Source organism: Nomia melanderi, chromosome 14 (genome assembly GCF_051020985.1).
Source record: "Nomia melanderi isolate GNS246 chromosome 14, iyNomMela1, whole genome shotgun sequence".
NCBI classification, from domain to species: Eukaryota; Metazoa; Arthropoda; class Insecta; order Hymenoptera; family Halictidae; genus Nomia; species Nomia melanderi.
The window spans coordinates 11,547,393-11,571,810 of record NC_135012.1 but is presented as its reverse complement, the minus strand read 5'-3'; the positions used below and the strand labels follow the sequence as shown (position 1 = coordinate 11,571,810).

The following is a 24,418-nucleotide window of genomic DNA, read 5'->3' as shown; positions in this document are numbered from 1 at the left end:
TATTTATAATGCTCTCGAATTTTTTAAACATCGATTTTGCATTTTAAAATTCTGAAAAAATTTCCAGGAATGTACATGCACACCTAGAATAATTATAATTTTTTAAATAATTTTTTAAAACACTTTACATATCAAGCATAAACTGTGTATCAGATTCCACCTTGTAACTACCCTAATGATAGAAGTAGGGGCTTAAAACTTGGTGCAAAGTGATTTCTTCGAGAGATTTATCAAATGGTATATGCGAAGGTCGATTTAGTTTGGTGGCATTTTTACCCCTGCTTATTCGGCTATACCCTTTTCATAAATGTGTAAAATGGAATCTCCTTTGACTCATTTAGTGGCATGTCATAGCCGCGTCAGCGGAGATCGGCGCCCGCCTGGCAGTCGGTAATTCGTGAACCTTCCGCTAGAGCGCAATGTTTTGAGTTCCAAAGATCTGTAGTCCTTACCGTGTGCGTTGAGCGTCCGGTTCACCGATCACCGTCGAGTTGTAACCGTATGTGCTGTCGCCGTCACTCCATTGCCGTCCCTCATTTCCGTCGTCGGTCTCACACACGTTAACACGTCTCTTGTATTACCATGGACGTCAACCTGCTACTTCAGCACTCGCAATATGCGTTACCTGTGGGTGTCGTGCTCCTATTTGCAATCCTCGTCTTCGTCTTTGGTTTCAAAAAGGCCGAGCAACCACCTTTCGCACAGCTCTCAGTGAGTTCCGACGTGGACCGGAAATTTGCCAACAAGAAACGCAGCAAGATCAAAGAAAAGGTTAGCACAGTATAAGAAGCGAGCAATTCAAATAGTAAATCCAATTTTTTCAATTAACTAACAATGCAGATCCTATAATGCATATCTATCGTTCACTCTCCATATGGTTGCTTGTTCGCGACTAGTGATGTACACGCACACATTGTTGATAATCAGCTGGTCTCCCTGGTTAAAGTTCGTTCTCGATGCATAAAAGATGAATTAATTGTGTACTCGTCGTTTAAAGTGGAAATAGTTGTTTCCCTTGCACTTCCCTGTGAATATTTCTGGTTCCTTTTCGCGACACGTTTATTCATGGATATTTAATGATTCCATCTGATTAGAATGTTTACTGTGTGTATGTTAATTTATAAAAAATCAAATCTGAGAAAAGTGTTGTGTCAGAAATTTCTGAAAAGATAATATATAAATATAATTAATTATTTTTTAGAGATCTGCTAATGGTCAAGTTTCGACTGAAAAAGCAAGTCCTGTTAAAAAAACTGTGGCAGCAAAAGCAGAAAATGCAAAGAAGACTACTTCTAAGGTTGACGATGTTGATGGAAAATTGAAAGAACAAAAACAAGAAGATAATAAGATTACATCAAGTAAGAAAGATAAGGATCAAGTTGTTACAAAGACAGGCAAGGAAAACAAAGTTGAACAAGCAAAAAATAAGAAGAATTTGAAGAATTTGTTCCTAGAGAAGCCAGTAGATTTTGATGAGGGTAATTTTTCATTTAATTCTTATTATTTATTTCACGATTATGAAGTTATATTTATTCTATATTTTAAATATAGGAGATTGGGAGCAAGCATACTCTAGGAAGGATAAGAAGAATAAGAAGAAAGAAGAAGAATCTCCTTCAAAGAAGAATAAGAAAAATGTTAAAAAAGCTGATTTGATTAATGAAGTTGTAGCTAAACAAAAAGAACCTGAAAAAATTGAAATTAAAGACAAAGTTGCCAAGGAAACTGAGAATAATGAATTAAAGGAGAAGGAAAAAAAAGATGTAGTTCTTATTCCCATTTCTAATGAGGAGGTAGCCAAGGAAACTGAAGATCAAAAGAAAGAGGAACAACCCAAGGTATTTTAAAAAACATGAAATTTCTAAAAACATATATGTGGAATGTTTTTTACATTTAAATAATTCATCTCAATTTTTGTTTAAGATTGAAAAAGTAGAAAAAGAAGAAAAGAAAACTGCAAAGTCTAAAAAAAATAAGAAAGTTTCTGAAAGTGAAAATGCACCTTCAACTATTCCAAAAGTGGATGATAAACTTCAGGAACAAAAGACACAAAAAAATGAAGAGAATGCAGAAAAAGTTTCTGATAGCGTTGAACAAAAAAATTCCAATGTTATGCAAACACAAACAAAAAGTGGTGCTGTATTTGATGAATTAGGAGGTAATTATATTTTTTTATAATATAGCAGTTATAATGTAAATTTTCAGATGAAAGTTTATAAGTGCTCTTTTTTACATCTTTTGCAGACATTTGGACAGAAGCTAAACCACAAAAGAAAAGTAAAAAGAAAGCTCGCAAAGATAACTGAGAGTATTTAAATATAATGAGAATTATATTCCTTGTGAAGAGGAATAGTGTGAGAATCCTGCTTAGTCCAAACGACATTTGTCATTTCGGACTTATCAGGTGCGTTTTAAGTGACTTACGAATCAACCACCTGACCAAATTGTTCCTTTCCCTTGTACATAATGCCAGTTGGGCTAGGTTGTTCGATGGGTTATGTTTTATAGACTTCATGACTGTAGGTCCATAAGTGAATGTATGAAGAAAAAATCTTTATGTATTATTGATTTTTTTAACATACTGATGGTCTGCTTTAACAAAGCTGCCTTGCATTTAACGAAAGAGGCATAAGTCATAGTTTTCTCTATAAAATAATTACTGTAAACACGTTACTCTTTCAAAAATCTTCATATGTCTATCGATGCATTAGTATTGTATAATTTACAGATATATATATAGTACATATATTTATAAGAACTTCATATTAAACTTACATTGTTAACAAGATGGTACTTATGTCTTTTACGTTTTATCCAGAAATCTTAAAGTGAATGTTTTGTTAGGTTAGTTTTGATTTTCTATCCTAACGCATAGCACATTGTCTTTATATTACTCGTTATAATTAATTTAAATTATATAAATGTACTGCGGATGGTTGAAAGCTAAACCTTAGAAAGTATGAGATATATCCCAAAATAGTAAAATGCAGGACAATCTCTACACGAGGAAAAGTTTGCATTACTGATGTACATGTCTTTTTCAAAATATAAAAAAAAAAATATTTTCTTATATCTGGTAGTGAGTAATTTACTTCAGCATATAGATCCAAAATTATATGCTTTGTAACTATGAACCATAGGTAATACTTTATTGTGGTAAGTACATCAGTAATGAATTTTAAAGGTCGGTATAATGTATTTATAAGAATATGCAAATCTGACGGAATTTGTGCCAAGTTGTAAAACAAGATAAATTGAGGTGCGACGAAAGTCATTATTATATATACAACTAATTAAATTCGACCCAAAGAATATATTAACATAATTTAAAAAATACTTCAAGCTTTTAGTTTTTTTGTACATAAATATTAAAAAAAGAGTGTCATAAATGATTTTCAGAGTACTTTTATATTGAATAAATCGCTTATTTACAATGAATCATAAGTTGACTTTCGAAGCACCTGGTTGTATACAGGGTAAAGCACTTGAAATAACCACCTTGATTCTTATCAATATTGTTTTCGAAATAAAATGTGATAGATGAAGCTTACATTTTTCGAAGAAGTACAAATGTGTTATTAAGTACTAAAATTTAAAACATATGTTTTTATTTTTTTCCTATGTCACGTTTTAAAGATTTCAAGATTAAAATTTATCATTCCATAATAATAAATTATGCTTATATAAAGTGTTTTTTAAGAAAACTACAGACGCAGTATGAACCGAGTAAATAGTATTGATTTCACAGATTAAGACTGAAGGTAGAGACGATAATATTATACAGTGTGTTCCAAACATATACAAAAACGTTTTAAAAGATGATAAAAAAGCTCAAATAAAACGCAAAATGTCTTATAACATGTTCGATTTGCTTCCGTTTTGTAGTAACGTCGTATTAAAATTTTTATCTGTTTATGCTGTAGCCATATTCGAATAGCTTTAGTATAATCCAATGACGTAATCTAACATTTCCTGAGTTTCGCTAACAGTTGATAATTTACAATATATTTGCATCTTTGCAAACACGTTTTCGTGATTTGCAAACCTATATAACAGCTCAAGCTTAGCATTAAATGAGTATTTTTTCCATATAGTCGCTTTGTAAGTGCTGGCATGATTACAAACAGCAATAGACACTATGATTATTTCACTAATTATTTCACTGATCGATAATTCAGCCTTTTGTAACTAGTTTTCGATCATCACCGTCAATATTGAAATAAGATTTACCTACTGTTAGTTCTTTTTATAATATTACGAGAATACAGTATCCAATTTTTCAAGATAAAATTTACCGTTCGTAAGGTAGAAATTGTTAGAACGTCTGTTTTATCTCTTAAAATATTCATTGAAAATTTTACCATTACGTATTACATCACTTGTTTAGTTTCTTTAATAATAACGTTAGTACGAATGAAAATAATCATTTCAAGGGCTTTATTCTGTATGTTGAAATACATATTGAGTTTTGTCAGTGTTATCATTTTATCTCTAAGAATGATTTCAATGAAGCTTAGAAGATCTTGGAAGTGAAATATGGATTAAACGATCAATATTATTTTGCTGTTCATTAGTTGTTTTCACAAACAATTCGATCAAGCCGTTCACATTTTACGCCATGCATAGTACATAGTCAAAAGTTAAAAAATTGTCTCTCAAATGTAACAGCGATTGTTCAGCAGTTACCATATACATATACATATACATACACATATGCACATGTATATTGTAACGTTACATGTGAAAATGCAAGAGTTGCAACATTGCGAGCAGTACTATCTTGAAAGAAAAATTAGATCTCGAAGATAACAGTTGATCATATTAAAATTGAATGTTACGTCCCGAGCTCCTCAAGCTTCTGTCCCCATAAAAGAAAAAGCAAAAAAACCAGATAGAATAGCAAAAAAAGTGAAAAAAAAAATCGGTATGGAAACTGAGGATAGTTCATAGGTGTGTTTATTACGCGTGCATACATACGTCGTTGTAACAGTTGATGTAGAAAAATTTGCTACGAATCGTTCTTTCGAAACGATTTCATTGAAGTAGCGTTATATGTTAGTATGTAAAAATATAGTACGTATATTTAATGAGAAGAGAAAAGGAAGATTACGTGGGTTGTACGGCGTACGGAATATTGTGATAAGTATATGCTATATCTATAGCCGAGAATTACATGAACATTGTAAAATAGTATTGTTAAACGATACTATCGTTTATAGCTTTTACCTATAAAAAGGAAATGAAAAGATGTCTGCTTGAAATAGCCATTAAATATTTTGTACTTTCATCCTTGATCTATTTTCACAGACGTTTAACTTACAACGTTTGCGACACACGAGTACAAGTCTCGTTTTCTCGGATAATTATTTAAATATATCTCTGTCAACGCTAGAACTACCGAGCACATAAGCTAACCTTTTAAAGTTTCTTTTTGGAAGCTATAAGTGCATTTATTAAAATTTCAATTCACTTATATCTCTTTTTTAATCGTTTCTCAAAGAACTATCTGCATCTTTTCAGTAATTGTAAAAGAAGAAATCAGGAACGGCTGATTTCGACCCATCTGGTAGTTCTAGCGTTAAAAAATGCCGACGCCCGAAATGGAGTTTCTTTACCGAATTGTGAATTTCAACTTGGCTTCGATCCTACAAGTAGTGCGAAACGTTGGAATGTTATTACGTAAAATTAAACGAAGCACGAGTGCTTGCATCGATTGTGCCCCCTTCTCGTGCCAAAAAACTATATTCTGCTCTCTGTTGGAGGTAAATCTTGTACAATAATTATTTTCAGTACGAAACAATACTTGACTTTCATTTCTCGAATATTTATAGTTATAATAGACTTAAATTTATAGCTTTCTGTTACGAAGAGGCAACGTACTCATAATTTGTGTATTATACTACAGTAGTCCCTCTTTATAGACGTTATCTGTACAGTCTGTTGACTTTGTACAATTCTGGACGGTATGATTAGAGAACAGTGGATATGATTATCGTTTGATTGGCTAACGATTTGTATCTTTTCTGTTCCTGCTATCGATATTGGATGTTAGAAACGTGATACGAAAATCGAAAGAAATAATCGCGTTTATAGGGAGGGACGGAGTACTGTGAATCATCAAGGAGTCTAACTGTGAGAATCTATCGTAATCGGAGTATTAAGGAGTATATTATTATAAGAGTTACATATATAATACGTTCTGTGCTGGCGCAAATAGGGTGTCTCGTAATTTTAAATTGATTTTCGAGGAATCCGATACAACAGGGTTTATCCGATGCTACCAAACGGTGTTGTGTAAACGACAGAAACGGATTGCATCTATAGAAGTCGACTCGTCCTTCATGTTGCTTGTTTTTTATATTTTCAAAACAAAATCTGTAGCACGTTCCAATCGAATGAAGCTTTTCGCGCGTCCCTGTGTGAAAGTGTAAGAAAATATCAAAGCAAGAATGTTGTTGCGTTAACATGAAGGAAGCTGTAATTTTGAATTGAGATCGTATTTTTGCAGTAAACGTTTCATAATATCTTCTACGTTACGAATTTAATTTCGCGACAATTCCCACGTGTATATATATGTACGTGTTTACGTGTACCGTACACGCGTACTGTTTTATGACGCTAAGCTGTGAAACTGACACGTCCGACTCGTTCATCTTCAGTCTCCACGGGGTAATTTGTGAACGTGCCTCGTAAATCTTTCATTCCCGAAGTGAACAGGTGTAAGTCGGTGGTGGTTGTCCACCCTGAACAAGATACAACCGACTCGTACAGTTGTTTTCTCTACGGAAACTTGAGAAACGGATCTCGCGTTACCAATGGCATTGACTTTTAGGGGACTAATGTCGGCGTCCCCTGTATTTCGCGCGTTCTAAAGCAACGCTGTTTATAGCTTGGTGGCCGTATATATTTTTGGAAGACAATACGTGGCGAAAGAAGTTCTTTAAGTTTCGAAGCTTATTCTCAGTTTCGATCCACAGCTTGTGTAAAATGCTATTGGTTTAATCGTTTGTAAGAGAACATTTTTAGAACACGAAATTAATTATTTTTTTATTAAACGTTGTCGATTAGGAATTATCGAGAAAAGGTACCAAACTCTGGAATTAAAACAGTTATGAAGCCTAATGCATTGCGATTTTTTTTCCTGTCTGATTTCACTTTGAAGGGGTGAAACCACCCCTTATGTTTTTTTCTTCCCCGTGGATTACCTTGGAAACGGTCAGAGCGAAAAAAGTTTCAACGAAAAATAGTTCTTTAACGTCTATAAAATATAAAATAAAATTTTAAATAAATTTTAAAAAATTGCAAAATATTAGGCTTGACCTACTCTATTCACACAGTTTCATAATTTTTTTAATTCCCGAGTTCGGTACCTTTTGTTGCAAATGAGTTGTCACTTTGTATCTTTTAAACTGATTTTTTGTATTTTTCGAATCAAATAAGTAAGAGGTTGAATTGTTTATTTGGGAATTAAAAATCGAGGACATTTGGAACCATCGAGACAGGGCCGGTTCCTTCGATGTTATTGGTGTACGATGTACACTAGCGAGCTGTAAAGAGTTAATATATAATAGACTCGATTGCACTTTATGTTATTCCTATACGTGCGAGCTTTAGTTAATTCTCGGGGTACGACGGTGTCCGGGTCCGTTTGGACTCTCATGAATATTTCTCTCGAAATCTGATTCTTTCGAAAATCCGGATCCAAACGGACTCGGGCGTTACCTCGCGAGAGTTAAGTGATAATCATTTCGTGTATTTACTTAATATTGAATAGCACCTAAACTAACATTGATCTTTTTTAGTTTAAGCGAAGATTTGAGCTAAATCGTGAAAAACTGAACGTACAAGAACGTGCAGATTATTAGACTCAAATCGTAAAAAGAGGGAAGAATAAAAATATTTTCTTTACGCGATACTTTATTTTAAGAAATCAATGTGAATTCGTATGTTACATATGATACATATTTTTATAATATCATTTACTAAAAGGACCTAATAAAAGGATCATCTAATCAAATCTTCACGAATCTCCGATTCGTCGAAACGAGAATGACGTCTACGATATCGAATTAATATAATATTTTTCTGAAAGAACCACGAGTCTAATGATTTGTAGATCTCCGCAACCAATACCTTTGAATGATAAACATTGTATAATCGAATATTCAGTGTAGTAAATGTTTCTATCGACGAATAGAATATATCGAAGAATTATTGGGATACATTAACAGTCGGAATTATCTGAGCCGAGTAACGTGGACTAAATGTATTTACTATTATCATATTTTTATATGTAATATTTTTCTAACTCGCGTGACACTTGAATTATTGCAAAAAACGTGGAAATTTATTCCCAAATTTCGAGGGTGCGTTTATTTTGAATAACATTTATACGCAATTGATTTATCGAGCAACTATATATATGGGTATAAATTATTATAAAACTATCACGGAATTCTATAATTAAATCAAAATTCGACTGGTTGATGATATTAATTTAAATCAGAGTTTGTTTCCTGTGATCTTCAACACTTCTACAATCCGATGGAGTACTATATCTCATACGTTCGCTATCAACGTCGCATATTCGTAACGGTCGCAATTCCATATTTCATACAAAAGAAATTAAATTATTATATAATTATTAATAAAACTCGTTTCAGTTTCAGTTTTCTAGTATTTCGTTTATTTGTTGAACCGAATAGAATATTGCAATTGAGAAGATCGTCGCCGAAACGAACGCTGGTAGCAAACGTGTTAAATCTGAAACTGATTCTCCAAATAAAAATTCTACAGCAGAATATTTTCCAGTAGGCCTTTCTTCATTTTGAAGCTTATGTCCATGATAATTTTAGATTGTAGACGTTGAACACGATCTGCTGGTTTAGATACAGCCTACAATCACTGGTTGCGATAGTGTTAACACATAAACTGTAGCACGATGATGGCAACGAAATAGGGAAGGGACGAAGAAATATTCCAGTGACCTTGAACAGCTATATTATCTTCTCTAGGCTATAATGAATATTATCTCACAAGGGAATTTCGATAGAAGTCCGATTTTGTAGCTGTACACGTTTGTAAAGAATCCCAGAAGAATCAGCTAATTTTTCTGTCAAATTTCTGTTCCTTTTAAGGCGAAACATTGCTTCGCCAATGTTTCTATGTACTTTCCTCGAAAATCTTTCCTTTTACGTCGCGGATGACCGACACATTTGATCGAGAAACAAAACTGACACCAATTTGAATTTCACTGGCCTAACGCATGCAATATCGACGAAGCAAGAGTGATTGTGATACTATAGGGTTCTGATCACAATTGAAATATCGATCGTACACGAACGAAACGAAGCGGAGAGGAAACTTGGCAAAAATGGTATACTTCACGATCTATTTTATTTATTCAGAGATTTTGTAGCTACTGCAACGATACGCGAGGAATGTATCGTACTAATAAGCATTAATGTAATCTGTATGAACATGCTCGTGTAAATGCGTGTACTTCGGTCAGTTCTAATATTAATAATGTACGATCTAATGTTAAGCCGCGTCGAGAGTTTGAGAGAGAGATTGTGCGAGAGTGAGAAATTAATGTAAGTGAAATTTTCCTTTGAGGTTTACGGAAAATACATCCAACAATTGGAAAGAGAAATATTCTGTTCCCAAAGGCTGCGTGTTATTGGAAGAAAGATTCTAAATTTATTTTTCGAACGGATTGAAAAGTATCACGAGCTCGACGAGAATCAAAGTTGTCCGATCAACGGAACGTTTCTCCTTTCATGAACGACTTTCGTTGCGATACTTTTGTGGGAGATATACGAGATAAACGGGATGGATCACAAGGTAAACGGAGAGTGAGAGAAAGAAAGACAGCTAAATGAATAAAAATTATATTTTTCCAGCATCCAATTGTAACCATTCAATGCGCCCGCCTGCTACGCCACGCCGTTTTGTACATACTGAATTGTCATTGGAAATTCGAAATATTGTACAAAGAACGCTTCTTTCCCGCGCTAACGATTTCGAAAATAGAACATGTTTCAAGGGACCACAGAATATAGACAAATAATAAAGCATACACAACTTCGTTTCCTTTTTCATTTTACTTTCTCGTCGATTGTTCCTCATCGTTCTCGTTGATTTCCGTTTCGCGGATGGGAAATGACATCGTTAACCCCTTGCACTACGGTTTATCTTTCAACTATGACCGATGCAACTTTGTCGTTAATAATTTATTAAGAATAACGTATAACGTGAATGTAAAAGAATCGACTAATATTCATGCTTGTTGAATTCGGTTTGAAATCTTCACTACCAGTTTGACGCGTTATTGTAGAGCAAGGGGTCAATCCGTTTACTCGAATAATGCCTCCATTTTGATCTTGAATCTCGAGCATTCTTCGGTAGAAATTCTCGAGCTAACGAAATTCATGGTACAAATTTTTACGTGAATCTTAGTGTGCGAATAAAGTAATAGTTTGCGATGAAATTTTTCCTGTAATGAAAGTTTAAAATGAAATTTTTCATGTAATGAAAGTTTAAAATGAAATTTTTCATATAATGAAAGTTTAAAATGAAATTTTTCATATAATGAAAGTTTAAAATGAAATTTTGTATGTAATGAAATTTTCAAATGAAACTTTTTATATAGATTACACACCGATTAAATAATTAATAACATCATACAGTAAATACTTAAACGATTCTTTTTCTCAGCAACGGAAACTCGCGTGAAAAAAATATCCACACGTTCGTAACAAATCCGATGTACACGTACATACACATTTTATTTCAACGATTCTATTGATACATCTACTTAAACATCTGCCATCGAATACAATCGTACGTTCAAATCAATTTTATAAAAACATTACCTAACATTTTATAAGTACTTTATTTCTAATGAATATAATGTATACGAAACTTCCTGCGATATCATTATTTTCGGAACCCTTTCTTGGCATACTTGCTGCACTTTCTTTTAAACGGTTTGATCGTCTTCGAATCGCGCGCACTCCTGTCGATCTGATCGTTGCTGCTCCTTCTGTCCAGATCGTTGCTCACGGATTTCTTCCCCTTGCTGCGGATCAACAGCCTGACGGTTTTCCTGGGCGTTCTGCTTTTACTTTTCATTCGTTTCTTCTTCTTGCGCTTCTTCTTGCGATCCAAATTGGCGATTATCGCCTCGGTGTCGGCGGACACTTTCACCTTCGGCTGTTGAACGGTGACGGTGACTCTTATGAACGAGTCGTAGAGGACGTCGCCGCAGAACTCGCCGAAGCAAAACTCTTCTCCGCACTCCGAGCAGATCTTCACGCTGCCTTCTATTATGCCGGCTCGATTCTTGCTTCGCCTGATGGGACTGGTCGTCGACCGACGCTCCCTGGCGATCGTTTTCGCTTCCATTTTTCCCATTTCCACCTGAAAGACGAGAGGGTGCGAACTTTCTAAATAGAGTGTCGCGATGTAAGGTGTTATCGAATACTCGCGACGAATATGTTTGCAAGTTATTTATTTATGTAGACGAGTGTTCGGAGCTAATTCCCTTCTCCAACGTCGCCTCGATTTTCAGCAGGGGAAAAATTGTGAATTTCTAATTCGGAATCTTTTTCCCACAGCACTCAAAGGGTTAACAATGTAAGTGAGATTCTACCAAACACGTTGACCGCTACGAAAATTCAGAATGTTATAATATTACTTATTCTTTGATAACAAAGACAATCGGTATTAGAATTAATCGTTGATAATACGAAGCGATAGTTGTTAAGTCACAGTATTATTTAGTTATTTATGATGCTATTTTTATTCGACAGAAGTTTTCTTATTGTAATTGTTTTCAAGCATAGAAACGTCGGTTATGAATATCGTGTGTTAATATCATTAAATCAATTATAAACATATATTATTTTCATTTGGATAACTGTCTTCTGAAGTAATTAGAAAAATTATTTTGTGCAAGAATACTAGGGTTTCGTTCCTGAAACTTGCCACTTTATTTGGAATAATCTAAATAAATGCCAAGTGAAAATGGTCGATTTTGATTTTAGAAATATACAATGTATAAGGCAATTCATAATCCGAATACCAATCTGGAAAACATTTCTTCGTCCTGACGCTGCTTGGGCCTAATGGGCGTTAACATTCTCCAGTCGATGGCCACCTGTTGCAGTTCACGAAGGTTCAAATCTCTCATATCCGGTGGTATGGGATTTCCATAGTTCCATTCCTTCCCGAACGCTTTCAATTCTTTTTTAGTCGGCTTCCAAGAAAATTCCTTGTCGCGCACCTTTGCGTCATCCTTTTTCACCTATATTTACAATTTTGATTTAGCAACGATACAACAAAAAGAAACAACGGTAAAGATATTCTTTAATAATTTAAAAAAACATTCGGATATTATAACAGTGTATAATAACTGCACGTCAAACATGTGAAGTTTAAATTTACAAAATATTTATATATTCCACAGTTATGAAGAATTAACGAATAAAAGCAAGATACTAATTTATGCGAAATATTTTATATGCGATATGTGTGTTTTATAAGACAATTCGAATTACATTAAATTAACACTAAAACTGCCGAGCATTTAAAAAGTAAAAACAGTAAAAATACATTTTAATCGATTTCTTCGGATGTTTATTATAGCATTCAAATGAAACTATTTATTTTTAGAATCATTCCGGACATTTGAAACTTTAAAAATGTCAGTGATTGCAAAATGACAGAATCGGTAGCCGTTATTTCGATGGATATGGTAGTTCCAGTATTAACACGCTGAATTGCCCTACTTGGTGCTAACTTTAAATTAACGAGTGCGTTATCGTGCGCGGAATCCGAATTTTCGAGTACCAACTGCGTCATTCAAACCTTTTCCGGCTTAATTTTAAATTCGGGGCAGTTCTCCAGCAGTCGTCGGAACTCCTCTTGAGACTGACAGGTCGCTTTACTTAGGTCGGGCAATAAATTTGCATCTTTTTTATCCTCTTTCAAGAGATCCTCCAACTCAAAGGCCATTATTTACATCTGCAATCCAAGAAAAACTTTCAGCCCTCATTCCTCGAAACGCAAGTCCCCGTTCCCGGCTCATTTCACGCTCTCTTTCTCTCTTTCTCTCTCGCGGCACAATCGTACTTTCTACTAAAAACGGAACGAAAGAAAACGAAAGTGTGCAAAACAACGCGATCGTATGGTCATCGTTAAAAGATCTCGGACGCAGCGGGAGAGACCAGGCATCTCTCAGAGTTCCATTCTAATTGCTTCATCAGCAACCCCTGAAAAACATTTTCATTTCAGACGAGATAAAGACGATGTCGTATCGCGTTGTCCCATAAACAATCCAATTTTCTTTATACTTCTTTTATGCTTTAAAATCAAGAGAACCAACGCCTTTTTATGCGAGCTTAACTCTTTGAGTGCCAAACTACGAGTAGTTTCGTTTCAGCTTTACAAACTGAATTTACATTAAGAAATTCTAAGTACTTCGAACGTTCCATTTTTCCATTTCCAACCATGTAATAAAAATTTCATTGCAAATGAAATTCTATGGATAACGAAAGAAAAACATTTCAAATTAAACAAAGTTTATCTGAATTACTAGAAATAAAAGAAGTATAAAGAGTAGCGTTGTTTAATGAGACGATCATGTACATTTTACGATAAATACATTTTTCAAAGTGTTCAACTTGGACAGAATTTCTTGTCCGCACCAGACGTTGGAATTTTCATGCTCCGATTGTCCGACATTATCAGTCTCGTTAACGCGGTCGTTCGTGGTTCTTGCTTTATCGTTTCGTTCGCATCTGTTGTCCTCGATCGTTATTCTCCCGTTTTTATCGGTTCGCAAAGGTATGATGGAATTCAAACTGTCCATCGAGAGGTCTGCGTCGTAGCTGTCGATTTTAGCTTTCTGCCGATTTATGGAACGTATCTTCGATTTTACGTTTATCAGTTTCCTTCTGTCCGGAGACGGTGACCTGTTGAAAATGTTATAGACAATTTTCGTCATCGATATCTCCACTGTGAATGTACCTACATATTTCTTTCAACGAAAAATTCTATTTATTTATATTTTATTCGAATATACGGTATAATATAAAAGATAAAAATAATTATAATACCTGGATCTTTCATCGCTCGATTCAACTTGACGTCTCCTCATTCGCAACCGTCGTTGATAATGAGGATCCTTCTCGCTCTGAGTTCGATATCGAGTTCCCGGCCTGAAAAATAACACTTGTCACGTTTGATATTAATAGGTAAAATACACGTTGGAAATGTAGAACGTTACCTATTGGCATTCCACTGTGGTCTAGAGTTAATAGACGTTCTAGGTTGAGATTTCGATCGAGGGTGAGACTTAACAGGCACTTCCGTTGAACCGACATTCGTGGACCTTCGAAATTATTAAAGGAACGTTGGTTACAATAAAACTTAGAAAACGCCACTTGAGAGACCTCGGGTATTTACAACGGACAATAAGATAAGACAATTCACTGTTACTTTAATTAATACATAATTCTCATGTATTTCGAACAATACAGATTAAAACGACTATTTTTTGCGAACTTTGAAACCGCTTAAAAACCTTGTCTCATTGTTGCACAGCAAACATACGTGAAGCGTACATTATTATTGCTAAAACATAGATGCATGAAGCAGCCATAAGTCAAAATAATAGGACATATTTTAATACTGTTTTAAGTATCGCTCCAGACACAAAACTATTTACTCAATTTAGACATGTCTCTAGATAAATATTTGCCTAAGCATTGTATCCCAAAAAGATCAATTCTGAATTTTGAATTATCTAAAAGAACAAAAATATAAATTTCCCTTTTGGCTACTTCACAAATTCGCAAAGTCTCACTACTACAGTAGTTTTTCGTTAAACTGTATAAAAGCGTCTAGTAAACAATAATAAAAAATATTCTATGCGTGTGACTAAATACGGAATTGTGCTTGAAAGAATTCACAGCGATGCAAAGTAACCGTCCCCTCGAGTGAGCGTGCAATGAAAAATCGAGATTCGCAGAACGAAATGAAACAATAATTACCACTTCTATTGGCAAGACAGAAGAATAATATCCTCTACGATTCCTCAACGTTTGAAGCGATTCAATGCATCATATTACGACTCACTTTTCAATGTCCCTTTTACTAGCATTCGTCGCGTCCTTGCAGTCCTTCATAGTGACATTCCTCGTGGTCACGTCCCGCAGATCCTCGCGGGAATCTTGAAGATCGTTCTCAATGTCGGTCTGCGTGCCGAAATCTCGGCCGTTCATCGCTCTGTATTTGCTAGGCGTGAGCAATCTGTTCTCCACGATCGTCGACGGGATCCTGGCGGTCCCCATGCCGTGCACGAGGCTGTTCAAGCCCGCGAGCAGATTGCCGTTCTCCAGAGTTCTGGGCGTCGGAGTCAACACCAGATTCACCAGTTGCAGGTTAGCCTTGTTCAGCAACTCGGTGTCCTCCAGCCTGCCGCTCAGCACGATAGCTACCTCTTTGCTAATAGGAACTTGAACCGGCCTCGCGTCATTCCTTTCTGTCACCGATTTCTCCGAAATGTCCTGCACTCTTCCTTCGTTGCTTTCTTTATCACTGGACGTGTCCTTTTTCTCGGTGTCTTGAGCATTAGCGCTATGCGTCGAATTCCGTTGGGTCCTGTCGCTTGGACAGCTATCCAGCTGGTCGTTGCGACCGTTCGACTCGATGTTTCTGGAAGAGACAACAGTCTCGTCGTCCGATTCCTCGCGTTTGCGACGATTCTTCTTCTGCTCCTTGGCCAAACGCTCCGCGGCCTCCAGCACCTCGCGCATCGCCTCGGCCTGTCTGAACTTCGCGGCTTCCCGCTCCTTCAGTTTCCTTTGCTCCTCCTCGAATCTAATGGGAAAGTTATCATTGAACGGTAAATCCTATTTCATATTTTCATTAAATACATATATATTGTTTCCTGATTCTCTTTTTACTGAAGATCCACATTTTCGATATCTATAATAGTAGCCCCACTATAAACTTGGGGGCTCATCCGGGATCACTATAATATTAGTGCGTAGGGTGTTCCGGTGAATAAGTAAGAAAAGGGAAAATTCTAGGATGTTTAATTATCATTCTTGTAGAATACCTTTTCTGTTCCTTCTCCCTTTCAAGTTTGATCCGTTCTTCCTCCAAGCGTTCCTCTCTCAGCCTCCTCTCCTTCTCTTCCTTCCTCTGCCTATCTTTCTCTTCGAGCTGCATCTTAATCGCGTTTTGCAGCTCCAGCGCTTTCTGCCTCTTCACCTCGCGTTCTTGAAGAATGGCCGCGTCCACAGGTATGTTCTGACCGCGAAGGTAAGTTTTATTGTTCTCGGACGCGGTCGTGACCACCGTCGAACTGTCCGAACTGCTTGCACTGTCGTGGTTGATGACCAGCACCTAGACGAATGTGAATGAACAATTGTAAATTATATCGTATAAAATAAAAATAAATGATAATCGATTGTTTTCGTCTGAAAAGTTCGGCACAGTAATAAAATATACACGAGCACCCTAATTGGATACCATGTTTGAGTTCGTACTTGACTGGAGTGTCCTAATCTCGAGAGCCAAGAAGGCGGGGGTGGATCTCCTCGTGTGGTTTCCTGACCCCAGACACTGCCCCACCTTGGCCTGTTCAGTTCGCCTATCCTACCATCAGATAATCTCCTCGACGGTGGTAACGAACTCTCGGGTGTGGTGTAGTAAGGATTCTGCCAAGTTTTCTCCGTCATATCTCTTTCTGGTCGTTTACAGTCGGGCAACATTGCTGATGTTAAATGAAAGGTGAAATGAAATACGTGAAAGAACTGTATATAATACTCGATCCAGAATAAAATTCATTTCTGAATGAAATATGTAACTATGTAAATATTAATATTGATTAGTTTATATAATATTATATTAATATAAAAATATAATAAATATTAGTATTAACCAGTTAGTATTGAAATTCATTTTTAATAACATCAAGAGCATAAAACGAGTAGCCATTGCTATGGCTTTCATTCTACTGAGTGCTCGCTGTACCTTTAACGAGTAAACAATATTTTCTTACTTCCCGTAGCCGATACAGGTGCATCTATGGAGTCGCTGGCGTAACCGGAGGTCTCCCCCCCGCGTTCTTCGTTCTGCAGGCCGCACCGATCTTTCTCAGAATTCTCGTAGCGGTTGTAAGATCGATGATGTTGTTGCCGTTGAAGCTTCCCCGTTTGATAACGCAGTCCCTCAACGCCGAAGTCTCGTTTCTGACTCTACAAAAAAGGAGAAGGGAAACAAGGAGAGACGTGATTTATCCTCGCCGGAAAGGTAAAAAGAGTGTTGCGTGACCTAACAGCCATTTTATGCCTTCCATCAATCTTCGAATCCTCCTTCCTCCGCTATAAAACTGTATATCGCGTACGATTGCTGTGCCAGTTCGAGGCAGGAGCGACAAACCGTGACAACGTTTATATTGACTTTTAATATTGGCATTTCAGCCTTCTAATTTTAGCATGGAATCCTTTATAAATACGTCTAACGCGAGGCGACTTTATATAAGGAAGCTGACCTTATTTGAAGCACTAAAATATGCACCTCCTAAAAAAGGCAGTAAACTTTACACGCGTTTCAGAAGGCTTTCTAAAATAAGATGATACATACGTTTGTAGAATATACGGAGCGACTCGTTAAAACTGACCATTTTGTTTATCTTTATTGTTTCATGTGATAAATCGTTGGTTTGTAGGAACAAGGAACACTGTGTTAACTGATGCTTTAAAATGGGTGCGAGTGAAAAGTAAAAGGCATGGAACACTTTTCGGAAATAAGGCATAAAGAGTGGTGAAAGATTTTGTGTTTGTGTTATTGTAGCTCACGTGATGTTTAATTTATTCAGAGTTACGTGGCACTCGATATCAGTTTAAATCTTGATGTAGCTTGATAATTCGAGCCTTTTCCTAGGTACTCGGTCAGCACAACTTTCGGATACATACGATACATATATATAACCGATAGACGAGGGGTGACTGAACTCTACGATAAGAATCGATTTGCCAGACTGCCTTACTTTTGCTTTCCCCCTTACGAATGAGACGTAGACACGTAAGTATAGCTTTCAACGTAGTCTTCGAATGTCAATTAAAAACTCGTTTTCATTTATTATTCTACCGTCGAGTGAAATAATTCAGTTGAAAATTACACGTGTGCTCGTGATGTTAACTCGTAATCCATTACGGTTACAGATCCTTCGTTAGAGTAATAAATTATTATTGCCATTATATTTCATAGAAAATAGTTTTCGATTGTTTTGGGTTCAAATTGAATAATAGTTATCTTGTAACTATAATAGTTATCTAATAATAGTTATCTTGTATAATAACAAAAAATAATATAGTTATATATATATTATTATAAAAATAATATAGTATATAATACAAGATAACTATTATTAGATAACTATTATTCAATCTGAACCTTAAACAATCGAATGACGTTTAATTTTTGTAATTTCCAAAACTTCCAAAACTTCCAAAACTTATAATTACAAAACTTCCTCGTAAGTCTGACTTGATATTGTACGACAAAGATTTAATAATTCACTCACTTCAGTACATATTATCCGGTATACATTTTATAAATAAACTTTTGTAAAAAAAGACCCTTCCTAATAAAAAATCTCCTAATAAAAACAGCCCACGTAAAATGGGATATTTTCGTAACGAAGATTAGTCTCGAACGTTTCTCGCTGACAGACCTGAGATAGATATTGTTGCTGCTCCTTGCTGTAAATCGGCGGCAGGCTCGGACTTCTGTGCCTGATTTGCGACACATCCGGTTGCTCGTGCAGATTTATCAAGCTACCACCATTGCAGTCGAGACACTTTAGGCTCGTGGTGCCGTTTCCGGAACTCTCGGTCGCGAGACTCTTGAGGCTGACGGTGCTTCCGTAATGGCCGCCGGCACGAAAAGGTTTTGAGGACGCTTGCCTGTCCTTCGCTTCCGCCAAGGACATTCTTGCACCACCTGGATAGCTGTTGCGTTACGCGTTTCATTACGAATCGTACAGAGGGTCGAGGCTTTTCATTTATTCAGCGAATCGATAAACCTCGCGGACTCCTTTCGAATACGCTCATTAACCGTTTCCGGCTGATTATGTCCGGCATGCAGATACAGTACCGCTAACAACTGTTCAAACAACGCCCGTTAACTTTATGAATTCCTTTTGACGTTCGGCAGCCGACAACATGTTTTCGAAATAATAGAATTCGATTTTAATTGTACTCGTTATTGGAAGTTAATTGGCCGAAGTTTAACATTGGTACTACCGTTAGAAAGGTTAGAAAATCCGACAGTCGGAGCTTGAATTTACGGCGTACTAAAAGCGACTGGAATAACGTCATAGTCAGGTATACGGGAGTTACTAATGTAAAAACAAATCGAAAATGCAAAGCAACGTTTTCCCTTACGAAGCGTCGCCGTAAAGAAAAAGAAATGAAACGGGTTGGGACGTTTACCGATGCATTATGCATTCGTTCATCATTTGTGCTTGCAATAAATAGAAACAGTATGCATCGAACAAAGATATTAGCATAATTGCTTTCACTAGCACACGTGTTTCACAAATATTGAAGTTCAATTTTCTGGAAGAGGAAAACCCGCGTTTAAATTGAATTGCGGATCAAAAATGTCAGAAGCCTGAACTAAATAAATAAATATTATTAAAACATACTTCCATTAACGAACAACAGAATTTATATGTTAATCGTGTATATACAGAGTATATTTCAGTTGACTTAATAATTGAGAAACGGATAAAGCGTTGAGTACGATTCGCTGGTACGTCTGATCAATGCTCGCCGTTTCTACTTGCAATAAGAAATTATAATAGCAGAAAATTTGTCGTCATTTTATTCCATTCTTTAGTACTACATGATTATAAAATGGACTGTATTCACATTGATATAAAGAATGTTCATCACGAATTTCTAGATTCAGCTGATGCTTGTAAAAGAATTGTAATAGAAATTTTATTATTCCATGCAAAAGAATAAATAGAAAGTTTTCATTATCGATTTATTTTAAAATTTCTTAAGCTCGAATGCTAAAAGTTGTCATAAAGCGTGCAGAGTTGTTTGAATAATTGTAAACGGTAATGTAAACTATCAATCGTCTGCGAATGTTTCTTTATACTTTATTGTATACACGTGGAAAACTTTTTACTTATTTTATAAATCGCGATAAACTTTAATAAAACATATTCAACCAAATATCAATAGTCCTCTGAATTCGGCTGCATTATTTTACAGCAGAGTCCAAGTAATCGAACATTAGAATAAGTAAATGATCATTTAACATTTAAAAAGTAGAAATCAATAACATCTATTTCAAGTGTACTCTTTATCACGAAAAAAAATAAATAGAACACGATATTTCTTCCGTATTATCTGTTCTAATACATACTCACCGGAAGTTGCCGTTGATATTGCTGTTATTTTTCAAAAATCCCCAACTTCCGCCGAGTCGCGCCATTTCTTCTACAGTATTCGTACAAATTATTAACGTACCATGCACAATATCGTTCTACTTCTAACAAACTTCACCGCATAAAATCTAATACGCAATTGGAATCACGTTATTTTAATCCTGATCGATCACTCATCCTTACATACATTTATCGCGCGACCTCTTGTATCGAAACAGTATCGGTATTCAAAGTTCCGTGTCTACTGATATCTGAGTCTCGCAAAGGGCAGAAGTTACGAGGCGGCCGATCACGATTTACAGCGCACGAAATTCAACAGATTGCCACAACCACCATCCGAGGGAACATTTACGTAGGCTTCTATGCGAACGACTTCGAAACTCGGAAACTTACCTCTCTCTCTCGCCCATTGTATCCTCTTTTGCTCCACCAGGGTTGTCCTTCCGATCATCCTTCGCGCGACGCGTTTCCGCACGGTAAAGGAATCTCACGCGGCTGACAACGTTTCACGGCGGAACGAAAGACACGGGAAAAGAAAAGAAACAACCTACATCATCCAGCCTCCGCGACATCGATGACACGTCGGTTTTACCTACATGCCGCTTCAGCCTCGGCCGACGGTGAACGTTCGATCTTCCGGACCGTTACAACTTCCGGCGCGAACTTTCGGCTAGGCTCGGAACCGTTGGGCATCAGAAGACGATGCCCGGGTTCATCGTAGGTCGTGTCAATATTTGAGACTACTGCGGTAGACCCGCAAGACCGGACAAGGTTCGCCCGGGTTCCTGCACACATGTCCCTATCAAAGGCAAGGTACGCGCGGCCGCGATTCGATCGCGAGTTACGTTTCTATGGGAACAATCGTGAATCAACCACGGAACTCTTGCACCGGCTGTCAGGGTCGATAATATTGACCAGACGGGAAAGATAAGGGATAATGACCTCCAGCCATCCGTTTCGCGGTCAGAGATCGCATCTCCGACGATGGAATGCTCGCATCTGATCGCAATCGCGGAGACAAAACTGTGGCGTTTCTATTTATACGAGTTACATGTGCTGCGCGATTTGCGGACTTTATTTTTAAGTTGGCTTCACCCTATACGGTCCGAGGTTCGAAGGATTCTTCGTTCCGAGACTCGATTCATTTATCAACTGTTTTGATATGTTGTTTTAGTATTTTACATGGAATATTTGATAATATTCGGATGCTTTTTAAGAATTGTGAGATTGTGTATAAAAATACATTAATTAAAATTAAATGGATTAGTCCCGATGTAGAACTAGAAAGGGTTCTAATCGCCTAGAAAGCGTCTAGTTTGAATTTATAGAAGAATGAAAGAAGTTTTTTTCAGTGTTAAGTAAAATATCTTTTACAGTGTCATCTTGTAAATCTTAAATAATTTGATCTGTTTTATTGTAGTTCCTTTATTAATTACATTATTTATGCTCAAATGGTGTTTTATCTAAAAATGAATTGCCTAAACCGTTAGATTTTTGTTTTAAAATTTTAGTTACATATAAGTATTAATTATACTTATTTAATGTTGCTGTGACATCATTTTAAAAACTATGCGGTCTACGCCAAAAAGTTCTAGTATAATTATAAATAATTATAAATGTGCCATTTTTGCCAAAAGATGCAATACATGTAACGATAAGAATCATTTATTAAGTAAAATAATTTTACCACTTAACTGGTGGCACCATCCATAGCAAAACGCTCAAGCTGCTACTGAATTAGTATTACAGATTTTAAGTCGTGTAATTAACCGTGCATTTCCAGGTCGGTAAGGTAGTCTGACTTGGGCCACGAAAATCTATAAAGTGTTTAGTCTATTCTTATATCTCGTAGGTGGTAAAATTCAATAGATAATTACGTTCACAACAAAAAAATTTAACCAAATAGATTTTATACCACTAACTGTATTTTATTTATGTTCATTACACGAAAATGTCACGCAACGATTATGCAGAGAAAAGTATTACAGATAAATTAAAAAATAGATAAAAATAATATGGACGATGTTTTATGTATATGCTAACAAATGTATACCATTTCTTATCAATATTTTTGCGATAATTTAAAATTATCGAAACTAATATTGATGACAAGTGCATTTGATAATTCATTCCCGTAACAAGAGTGGCGTGAATGATGCGATCTTGACACAACCGGAATTGTTTATTTTGTAACGAATTTTGATCACATAGATATGCAAAATCAATAAAAATGTCTTTAGATCAAACTGTTTGTGAAGGTAAAAATAAGTATTCATCGATGTCAGCATTAAATTAATTTATGATGTTTAATAGAAAGACGTGAAATCACAAAGTAACAACATACGCGGCAATAAGTGAACACTCATTGAGGTTATTTTTATCTTCTTTAACGACTATTTCAGATTTAAAAGCATTTGAAAGACGACTTACCGAAGTGATTTCAAGTTTACAACCGGCTACTTTGCGGTGGAGAAGTAGGTTTTTCTCTTGTTCCGTACGTGTTACGTTTAAACATTGTTCATTCTAAATATATTTTGGAACAACAACAAGAAGCTTTATTATATTTGTGATGTTTATTCATTGCTTTTTTCTCGCACAAATTTGTAAAGAATTTTAATACTGCATAAGGTAATTTAATATGTTTTTATAATCATTGTACATTTAGTATTATATTTTTTTTTAGTACTTCTGGGTTTTATTTCTGTCTGTACTGCTGTTGGTGCGTGGCATTGGTTGACAGATCCTAATACATCTGCTGTATCATTTACTCAAAGTCTGTGTAATCATCCGTTCTTTGCAATTGCCAGTGTTATTTTAGGTAAGTCTTTTAGATGCTAGATTATTATGGACATTATTATATTCAGTGATATATAAAGGTATAGAAAACAAATTTAATTTGTTGCAGTGATATTATTTATGATGGGAGTTCACAGACGCGTAATAGCACCAAGTATTATAACTCAAAGAGCTAGAAGCGTTCTTGGTGATTTTAATATGAGTTGTGATGATACAGGAAAACTAATTCTCAAACCAACAAGACCACCACATCCACACGAAACTTAAAGAAGAATGTATAAAATTTAGTTAATTCCTAAAGTGTTCATTTATTCCTAAATTACTATGCAGGGTGCCCACGAAGAATGTATATATGAAGCAATTTTGATACTGATGTAGTACTAAAAAATATTTAATTTTAACAACTGAATTTCAACAACAATAAGATGTAATTGAAGATTATTACATGCTTAAAGTTATACATTTCTTATATATTTACTTCACTCTTTAAAATTAAGTGATGTGTAAACATCTACCAAATAATATAATAATCATTTATAAAACAATGTCAATAATTAGGATCATTATAGAAAATTTTGAAGCAATAGTAATGCAATAGCTATTCATTGTATATTACATTGTATGTATATGCAGTAATATTATGATATCCTAAATTGTATAATTTCTAGTTGCGAGTGTGTTTTGCGAACATTATTTATTGTATATATTGTAATACAAAAACCTACAAGTGTATGCATAGCATATTGGGACAAATAATAGTTAACCTCCAATTAAATAAATGTACAATATAACTCCTGCCAGAGGTACTTGCCAAGAGTTAACACAAATCAAAATTTTTGTAAGATATTATCATTCGATTATTTTAAGTTACATATATAAAAATGTATTATAAATGTAATATTACTAAAATGTCTTAATGATACCAATATTGCACCCCTATAAACGATAATTGTATGAATTAAATAAGTGTACAGGGAATTATTTCAAATAAATAACGTTAATTATATAAAATTTTGGTTAAAATATTTCAATATTGACTTTATTTCATTGACAGTTAATTATCCGTATACAATTCTTTGAATTGTACAAGATATAAAAAAGAAAAAATAAATATTAAGGTATAAATAAATTCGAAATCTAAAT

The 24,418-nt window shown here is 35.4% G+C and overlaps 4 protein-coding genes across 9 annotated transcripts; 2 read left to right on the top strand and 2 right to left on the bottom strand.

Annotated features, from left to right (window-relative positions):
- The first annotated feature begins 381 nt into the window (after positions 1–381).
- LOC116429069 (uncharacterized) lies at positions 382–8,502 on the top strand. The gene is made up of 5 exons (XM_031981498.2): positions 382–771; positions 1,202–1,478; positions 1,552–1,838; positions 1,924–2,158; positions 2,245–8,502. Exons 1-5 carry the CDS (start codon positions 583–585, stop codon positions 2,304–2,306), a joined length of 1,050 nt encoding a protein of 349 aa, XP_031837358.1. The 5' UTR covers positions 382–582; the 3' UTR covers positions 2,307–8,502.
- A 2,259-nt stretch (positions 8,503–10,761) lies between these two features.
- On the bottom strand, positions 10,762–13,017 carry LOC116429022 (uncharacterized). Its single transcript, XM_031981384.2, has 3 exons — positions 12,871–13,017; positions 12,086–12,307; positions 10,762–11,421 (listed from the first exon to the last, which is right to left on the bottom strand). The coding sequence occupies exons 1-3, from the start codon at positions 13,015–13,017 to the stop codon at positions 10,939–10,941; spliced, it is 852 nt and encodes a 283-aa protein (XP_031837244.1). The 3' UTR covers positions 10,762–10,938.
- Positions 13,018–13,135: 118 nt separating this feature from the next.
- On the bottom strand, positions 13,136–21,594 carry LOC116428973 (uncharacterized). Of its 4 annotated transcripts, none has more exons than XM_076373725.1 (12): positions 21,072–21,588; positions 20,873–20,974; positions 20,462–20,531; positions 18,752–19,028; positions 17,075–17,270; positions 16,560–16,786; positions 16,127–16,416; positions 15,142–15,885; positions 14,291–14,395; positions 14,121–14,222; positions 13,667–13,976; positions 13,136–13,274 (listed from the first exon to the last, which is right to left on the bottom strand). In XM_076373725.1, exons 2-12 carry the CDS (start codon positions 20,928–20,930, stop codon positions 13,200–13,202), a joined length of 2,454 nt encoding a protein of 817 aa, XP_076229840.1. In that variant the 5' UTR covers positions 20,931–20,974; positions 21,072–21,588; the 3' UTR covers positions 13,136–13,199. The 4 variants fall into 4 exon arrangements, with proteins under 4 accessions (XP_076229840.1, XP_031837121.2, XP_076229841.1 ...); XM_031981261.2 differs by having other exon boundaries at positions 21,076–21,588; XM_076373726.1 differs by lacking the exon at positions 21,072–21,588 and having other exon boundaries at positions 18,752–19,020; positions 20,873–20,917.
- Positions 21,595–22,257: 663 nt separating this feature from the next.
- On the top strand, positions 22,258–24,280 carry Cnep1r2 (CTD nuclear envelope phosphatase 1 regulatory subunit 2). 3 transcript variants are annotated; one of them, XM_031981262.2, is made up of 4 exons: positions 22,260–22,737; positions 22,882–22,953; positions 23,163–23,297; positions 23,385–24,277. In XM_031981262.2, exons 1-4 carry the CDS (start codon positions 22,710–22,712, stop codon positions 23,540–23,542), a joined length of 393 nt encoding a protein of 130 aa, XP_031837122.1. In that variant the 5' UTR covers positions 22,260–22,709; the 3' UTR covers positions 23,543–24,277. The 3 variants fall into 3 exon arrangements, with proteins under 3 accessions (XP_031837125.1, XP_031837122.1, XP_031837124.1); XM_031981265.2 differs by lacking the exon at positions 22,882–22,953 and having other exon boundaries at positions 22,258–22,737; positions 23,385–24,280; XM_031981264.2 differs by lacking the exon at positions 22,260–22,737 and having other exon boundaries at positions 22,935–23,082; positions 23,385–24,280.
- The last annotated feature ends 138 nt before the right edge of the window (positions 24,281–24,418 follow it).